This window comes from Amphiura filiformis, chromosome 15 (genome assembly GCF_039555335.1).
Source record: "Amphiura filiformis chromosome 15, Afil_fr2py, whole genome shotgun sequence".
Classification (NCBI taxonomy): domain Eukaryota; kingdom Metazoa; phylum Echinodermata; class Ophiuroidea; order Amphilepidida; family Amphiuridae; genus Amphiura; species Amphiura filiformis.
The window spans coordinates 20,338,648-20,346,951 of record NC_092642.1 but is presented as its reverse complement, the minus strand read 5'-3'; the positions used below and the strand labels follow the sequence as shown (position 1 = coordinate 20,346,951).

Below are 8,304 nucleotides of genomic sequence, written 5' to 3'. Positions count from 1 at the left end.
GCTACTACTCTACCAATAGCTACCAATTGAAGACAGTAATAGCGCTGCTTCTTTAAGAGAAATACCTTTGTCAATCAAGCCCGTCTTCACAGACACCCTAGTGATGCGAACTGTTTCCACAATTGATATTGAATCAAATTCGTGAACTTCTGACTTGCAGATTGTTCGTGTTGTTCTGTCTCAACTTATGCTACCAATCTTTGGTGAGATTGGGGCGCTTGCTTCGGACAGACTAGCATACCGCAAACCATCAGATTTACGTTTAGTGGACCAAGTACCAATCATTCAATCGGAAGAAATTAGTTTGAAATTATCAACTTCCTTGCATAATTTGAGATAGGACACAAATCTAGGTCAAATTTAAAAATAAATACGAATATGACATAATTACCAAAGTCTTCAAAAAAGTGAATCAAATGAGCAACTTAGTATTCGTAATCGTCAAAAGTTTATCAAATTGTTCTGCAGAATTTCTGACAAAGTAACCATTGTAAATGTCAAAGGATATCCTGTAGAAAAGGTAGTACGTCCGTAGTTCTTTTCTTGAGCCTGTAAGTACGAAATTACTTACTGTGTCATGCACTTTTGAATTATTCTTATTATTAATATTGTTATGTTGTTGTTGTTAGTTGCTGTTGTTGTTGTTGTTGTTGTTGTTGTTGTTGTTGTTGTTGTTGTTATTATTATTATTATTAAATATTGAACGGTCCCTGAGCTATCGCAATATAAAATTCAGAATAGAGTGAATAGAACCCAATTTGAGCAAGTTTTGAGTTTGACCCTTTGTAAAGTTCGATGACCTTTTCCCGCCAAATGCTACTCCGGATCGTACCAAACACGCCATCTGATGGGGTCAGGCTCATACACTAATTTCCATGATTTTACTTGTCAGTTACAAACTATTACAAGTTCACGCAATATTTGCTTGTTTATATTAGATAATAACGCAATATTGAAACAAACAAAGCAGCGATTTATTTATACAACGTCAATATTACCACAATGCGCTCTGTTCTAAATTATATATATCCTCTACTAAATGAATTCCAAACATTGCGTGATCACAGACACAATTATCGACACGAGTCCTTGAACTTTGCAATATGTACTCGTGAGCAATAATGTTGCGTCAACATGGCAGAGTTAAATACGGGATTTCCCTTGCTTGTAATAATAACACCGGTCCAAATACCCAAGTTACTAAATAAAGGCTTTAAAAACTACGAAATCAGCTTTTAAACTAAATTTGTCTCTCACAATCACAAATTGAATCAATATTACAGTCATACAAATACGTGATAGAACACTATGAGTTCTTTTTTCAAAACATTCGTTTTTCTTGACATCAAACATGTCAAAATATGCTGTGGTTGTGAAGGTACGCGTAAAATCACGGAATTAGTGCTAGTATCTGCGCATAATATACAAGACGCTGAGGTGCTAAGTACGGCTGATTCTGATGATCAAGTACTGGACAAACTAGTTTTGTCAATGGGAGATGAAGATAAGGTAAGTTGAAATAGAGGAAGTATGTCCGGAGTTTTTTCTCTGGTATATCTGCCTATGCATGTTATGTTTCCATTTGTAAATTCATGTTTAAATATGCTAGTATGCGATGCGTAATTCTTCTTTCCCCTGTCTGTAAGTTGAAATAGTTATATTGTTCAAGAAAGTAAAGATAATTTGGTTGGCAAAGGTTTGGCTACAAACACGATTCTCTTATAAACCGTCTATGCACAGTTTCCACCTCGATACACCTGAGCACACAATTTCGTCCAAGAGCTTCCAAGCAAGCAGTGAACATGGTGAATTGTCTCTACACTGTCTTTGATTACACTACACAGTTGAGTACATAACATCATAAGAGCTGTGTGAGCTTCTAGCTGGAAAATAAGCTCTGTGATTGGTTTTTGTCAAAACCTCAAGTGGTCCCTTCATCCAATCAGAATTTTTTCTTATCGAACGAAAGCTAACTCTTCCCCTAAAAACAGCTTTTTCATTAGGTCAACAGGTAACGCAATTCAATGTTTATAGCAAGGCCAATGTGGTAAATCTATTCAAAACAATTTTTGACCAAAAATGTAGGTTTTAAAAGTCAAAACCTCAAGTGTTCCTTACTTTTTTCAATTTCATGTCATTAAATGAAAGAGCATACTTATATTGTTCATAATGAGCAATGGCCAGTTCTCATTAAATTGCAAATCGTGTGCAAAAGATTCCTTTTTTCGCCTGTTTTGTCAAAAGGTTGTAAATTCAATGATCTATGACTTGCTAAAGAACGCTTACAAATTCATATGTGTATAGGAAACTTTAGGAAGTCATTCATCATATCCTTATACAGGCTGTATCAAAATGATTGGTACCCATCAATTTCAATGTTTATTGAAAAGCCTGCTTCTCTCAATAATACATTGGACCTCCGGGGGGCACTCAACACAAATGACCATACGGGTATGTTCCCCGGAAAGACCCCCCCCCCTTTTTGGATTTCGCAGCTCCGAAAGACCCCCTATATTTGACCAAAATAGAGCTCCGAAAGACCCTTGATTTTGATAATTTCAGCTCTAAAAGACCCACAAATTTCTCATTCCTCATATTTCTGTTTTTTCAGGCGATTTTCAACCAAAAAGCCAAGAAAGACCCTTGATTTTGACTGTTCGCAGCTCCAAAAGACCCCATTTTACTTGTTAGCAGCCCGGTTTGCAGCTCCAAAAGCCCCCTTTTTACCGATACGCCGTCAACTCCCAAAGACCCACCACCTCAAAATTCCGGGGAACATACCCACCAAATTTTTGATGTGCTGCCCCCCCCAGCATTGGACTCTTGAAATTGTCACAATTTATAGTTTTAACTATGTGAATCTTATGTCGTATACTGCTATGGCAGACTTATTAAAAATCGATGGAACACTTGGGTACCAATCATATTGATATATCCATCTTGCCAACTTAAACAATAGCAGTCACCATAGGCCATTTAATAAAAGGCACTAAATTTAATGCCCACATGACCCATGGGCGCCGCCATACCAAGACCACCAAGTAATCAGTAGATGTGCTACAGTGCTAAGAAATAGTAAGAAAGCGGACTCCAACAAAACGAACGATTTCTTTAACACTGACCTGGCCCAAAGGCAAATCATTAAGTTGATATGTAAAATGATTACCACTACTCTTTCATGATTTCAGATTGTTACGTCGCCATCGACACGATACATGTCTAAAGGATCCGGGAATCACCCTTGCTCCGATTTTGACGAAACCTGTGGAGTATTAGTCAAACACTTCTTAGAGCGCCAGTACCAGCCAATCTGCCTCATATCTCACAATGAACCAGAAGTGACCTTCTCAATCCTGGCAAACAGCATAACTGCAGTCGGCGTTTCACTGTCGCCAGATTTAACACTAAGATGTGGTAACAGTTTTCAAGCATTTCAAGATCTGCAACCAAGGAAGTCTGGCGACGATGCCTATATTTTATGTAGTTTATACCAAGAAGCTTTCGGTGCGAAGCTTGATGACAAGAGAACGTTAGAAAATGACACAATTGCGCTGATGAAAGTTGTGGTCAAAGCAGGATCCAGGATGTGGTCTTGGATGGATAGTAATGCTGTAAAAAGTCTTTGTGAATATCAAGATGCTAAAGACGACCCCGCTTCTAATAGGTGTAGGAAATCTACACCTACACCTGATCGGTTGTATGAGAGATACACTGAAGACTGTCACTAGAGCGAATAAACCAGAAGCTGCCATTAACAGATTTTAAGTTTTAAGAGGAGGAACTAAAGAGGGGGTAGAACTTATTGAATGACCCTCGTAAAACAAGAATAGTTTAATTACACGCATCGTTCAATACTAACAACACAGTTGTGATTTAAAAGAAAAAAATACCTGAATTTAAACGTTGCATTTATTTGTATTGATTTGAATTTGATAATGGCAGGTTTGACATGTCACAATACTTGTTAATTGTTAATATTGGACGACATTGGACGAATAGGGTATCAAAAATAAATCATCCTTCTTTCTAAATTAAAACATTTTAATTTTAAATAGTTCTGAAGCTATAGACGTATTTATATTAACGGCTACGTTACTTTTTGTCATCAAGTCTTTATAACAAGTTGCCTTACCATCAAAAACAACTTTCTGGGAGCTTGATCAGTTTGCTCTCCTCTGTGTTCTGTGTACATCTGCCTCCAGAGTCATTTTGTGGAAGAAATATATGTTTTGAAGGAGTCCAAATTTTAATGCAGCAAACGTTTACTACTTTCCTTAACAAATCCGCCAGCACACAGTATCATTGCCCCGACATCTTCATGACAGAAATCGCAATGATGGTAGATCGAATCCACAGCCACGCATGGTTCCGATTTGTTCCGACCTGTTTAATAGTTTTGAGACGCATAATAGGCCGAGGGACATCCGACTAAGGCTATTAACAATAACCTGGTGACTGACCTCTGTAGATGTCAGTGAGCATGGTACGTCATCTGCTTTTAGACTGCCTCCACCAGTGGCCTACGCTGCACTATAGTACCGTGTATCTTCCGTGACCCGAGTGTGAATGAAGGCAGCTGTAATTTTTTTGTTCTGCACATATGAAATCAAAATTTTTGTCAGTTTTTGAGTTCAAAACGCACGGTTCTTTGTCAATACGCAAGCTAACGACTATCATATTCTTTCAACACATATATTCAAGTGCAAGCCTTAAAATTGCCTTCTTTAGAAACAAAAAATTACGGGAGATCCGGTACCCAACGATTTATCGTCTGAATATCAAATCGTGCATAACAGTTACACTTGGTTATTTAGTTTCCTTGCCTGTACAAAATAATTATTTCCCAGGTGTCGTCGCTGTGCAGCAGTAGTCAATAAACAACGACACAGCATATGTAAAAGTTCCAGCCACTGATATGAGTGACAATGATAAATACCAACCAATTCCCACATCAAAAGAGTAACCTGTAGAAAACAATAATATAGAAAGTGGGTTTTTTTGTTTACTTGGATCGACGTGTATGTATAATTAACATTTGATGCAATTAGTTTTATTAGTGGACGTGACGTCATCATGATGTTAATTGAGTAGCTTCTTATAAAAACGGTCTATCCCACATTTCGGTGAAAATAGAGGGCGCTGCTGTTCAATTGTTTATATTGGATAATGTAACACTTTACAGGAATTCATATAAACCGTTTGTGAGCGACACCACGAATGAGCCGGAAAGTCGGCAAAAGAAAGATTTTCCCACCTCATTCATTCATTCATTTTATTTTGTCACTCATCAAATAGCAAATAAACTAGAATACATACAAAATCATAATACAAGTGAGAGTGAAGGAATCACAGGAAAGGCCAAGAAGAGGCCTGAAAGTCTGTGATCCCTTGATTGGTTAATTCATCATTTGGCATGGCAGCAGATTGTCATTTCAATGAAGAAGTAACAGTAAGCTGTCATATCATGATATGAATTAACCTAAATACATAAAAAATAACAGTAAACAATAGTAAATAAGAAAATGCACAACACAAATAAGTATATTTTTTATTGGTAAATTATGCTTTACAAATCCACTTGATTACTCACGTTTTTAGACGTTTCATCTTCCTACGGAAGACTTCATCAGTAATGTGATGAACCAGCAACACTCCTACTCTCATCTCCAGAGGGTGTAGTTCTTTGTAATAGCTGGTCATATACATGATTGAGTGAGTATGTCCCTTCATCGCGGTTGATAACGTTGGCCGCCCGTTTTCTGATCCACATTGCTTCTCTAATCCATCTGGTTTGCTTACATGAGTCTTTGTCGATTACTTTGGCTCCGTCCCAATCAATAACATGGTTTTGTTGCGAAACATGGTCTGTGATGGCGGACTTGTTAATTTCATCGACCGACTCCTTTCGAACAGCGCGTGTGAATTTCCTCTCTGTTAACTTTTCAGATTCTTTTAAATGTTCTTTCAGTCTAACCCCGAAAGGTCTGCCGGTTTCCCCAATGTACGACTTCTTGCAACTTTTGCATGGTATTTCATAAACACAATCGCAAGTTTTGGTGGCTTCTATTTTGTCTTTGGGGTGTACAAGGTTTTGTTTCAGCGTATTGTGTGGTCTCATCGCTGTCTGGATGTTATGCTTTTTAAACACACGTTGCAGTCTTTCGGACACGCTTTATACCATGCCCTTACTTCTTTCTGTGTTCTTGTCCTTTGCTTTCTTTTTCGCTTTGGTCTTCTCACTGATCTGTTGTTTCACTTTTTCAATCGTCCAGTTAGGATATCCACATTGATTTAGCGCATGCTTGATGTGTTCCTCCTCCTGTTGTTTATCCTCCTCTTCCGTTACAATCGCGTCTTTCCGATCAAGCAATGTTCTGACAACACCCAATTTTTGGTGTAAGGGATGTTGCGAAGCAAAGTTTAAATACTGGTCGGTGTGCGTTTTCTTTCTGTACACTGTTGTCTTTACCGAACCGTCTTCTTTCCGATTGATCAGCGTATCGAGGAAAGGTATTTTTCCTTCTGCTTCTTCCTCGTGCGTAAACTTAATGTTGTTGGTTGGATCCGCTTTGTTGAGGTGATCTGTCAGTTCTTGCGTAGTGCCCTTTGGTATAATCTCGAGGATATCGTCGACATATCTTTTCCATAATTTTGGACGACACGCGATGGGTGCATTGGCTATGGCTTTTTGTTCCAGCCATTCCATAAAAATGTTCGCGATAATCGCGCTCACTGGGCTTCCCATGGCCGGTCCAAATTTCTGCATGTAAATTTCTCCCCTGAAGGAAAAATATGTCGTCGTCAAGACAAATTCAAGTAATTCAATAATGTCCTCGGTGTAAAGTAATGTTCTTTGTTTCAGCGTGGTGTCCTTGTCCAGATAATCTCTCACGATCTCCAGCGTTTTATTGATAGGGGTATTCGTGAACAGTGACACGACATCATGTGAATTAAAAATGTCCTCGTCGTCAATTCTGACCGTAGCTAGTTCTTCGGCTAATTCCCGCGAGTTGGTGACATGATGGGCTGTCTTTCCTACCATGGGGGACAGAATCTCCGCTAATGCCTTAGATGTCTGATACGCGATGGATCCAGTGTAATCCACAATTGGTCTGACCGGGTATCCCTCTTTGTGAATCTTTGTGGTGCAGTATATGCGTGGTGTATTTTCAGCAGTGGGGTAGAGCAACTTATATTGGTTATTATCAATCTTGTTTTCTTTCTTAAGTCTCTGTAAGGTACCCAACAACTTCCGCTTGTACTTTGAAGTGGGGTCTCCTTTAAGTTTCTCGTAAGTTTTTTCATCACTAAGCAAGTTGTTTACCTTTTCTTCATAGCCGTCTGTAGATGTAACAACCGTGCTTCTACCCTTGTCTGCACCCATTATTATGATTGACTTGTCCTTTTTCAACTGTTTGAGTGCTACTCTTTCCTCTTTGCTAATGTTCGATTTCGGGATTTTCGCTGATTTTAAAACTCCTGCGACTTCCGCACGAAGGTTTTGTGCTTCTCCGGGTGGTAATTTCCAACTCACTTTCTCGGCCGCGACAATGAAATCCTCGTTGGGAATCCTGTCCACCGACACCGCGAAATTTAAACCTTTTGCCAGCAGGGAATTCTGCGAGTCCGTAAGCTTCCTTTCTGTGTTGTTTACAACCCATTTTTTTTCAGCTGTGTTCCCGACAAGTCAATATCCGGTACGGCATTTCTTTTCTTCGCTAGATCTTCATTTTTGTCTTTGAGGTTGTTTAACTTCTTAATTTGTCTTTCCTTTGACTTTTCATGTTCCGTTTTGCGTTTGTTTTCCAAATGAATTTCAAGATGGCGGCGTACATCGGCTTGCTCGTGGCCATCGTTTTTACTTTCGAGTGTTTCTAGAACTTGTCCGTGTAATTTTTTACTTGTTTTGGTTAGATCGGTTATTCTGTTGCTAACGACGCGAATGCGTTCTCTTACCAGTTCGTTTTGTGCTTTCTGTATAATATTCCGTGCCTTGATGGTGTTGATCGGGCAACGTAATTTCAAACTATTGGGAGTGATCCCGCTATCTTTACAGCGATGTGTGAAGGTTAAATGGTTGCGATGGCGTGCAATTTTCTTCTCAAAACTCTCTAAATCACGTACGTTTTCACTGTCTCTTGACCATAACGACTTCTTAACTCCTTGAATAAGTTCATCAGGATTGTAGATGTCCTTCATTGGCCAACGTTATCAACCGCGATGAAGGGACATGATTACTCAATCATTTTAGACGACCAGCTTCCTACAAAGAAACTACATCCTCTGGAGATGAGAGTAGGAGTG

At 38.9% G+C, this 8,304-nt stretch overlaps 2 protein-coding genes across 2 annotated transcripts; one reads left to right on the top strand and one right to left on the bottom strand.

Moving 5' to 3' along the window:
- Nucleotides 1-1,344: 1,344 nt before the first annotated feature.
- Nucleotides 1,345-3,888, top strand: LOC140172158 (three-prime repair exonuclease 1-like). Its single transcript, XM_072195491.1, has 2 exons — nucleotides 1,345-1,509; nucleotides 3,189-3,888. The coding sequence occupies exons 1-2, from the start codon at nucleotides 1,492-1,494 to the stop codon at nucleotides 3,726-3,728; spliced, it is 558 nt and encodes a 185-aa protein (XP_072051592.1). The 5' UTR covers nucleotides 1,345-1,491; the 3' UTR covers nucleotides 3,729-3,888.
- A 2,284-nt stretch (nucleotides 3,889-6,172) lies between these two features.
- On the bottom strand, nucleotides 6,173-7,384 carry LOC140170776 (uncharacterized). Its single transcript, XM_072194001.1, has one exon. The coding sequence runs from the start codon at nucleotides 7,382-7,384 to the stop codon at nucleotides 6,173-6,175; it is 1,212 nt and encodes a 403-aa protein (XP_072050102.1).
- Nucleotides 7,385-8,304: the final 920 nt, after the last annotated feature.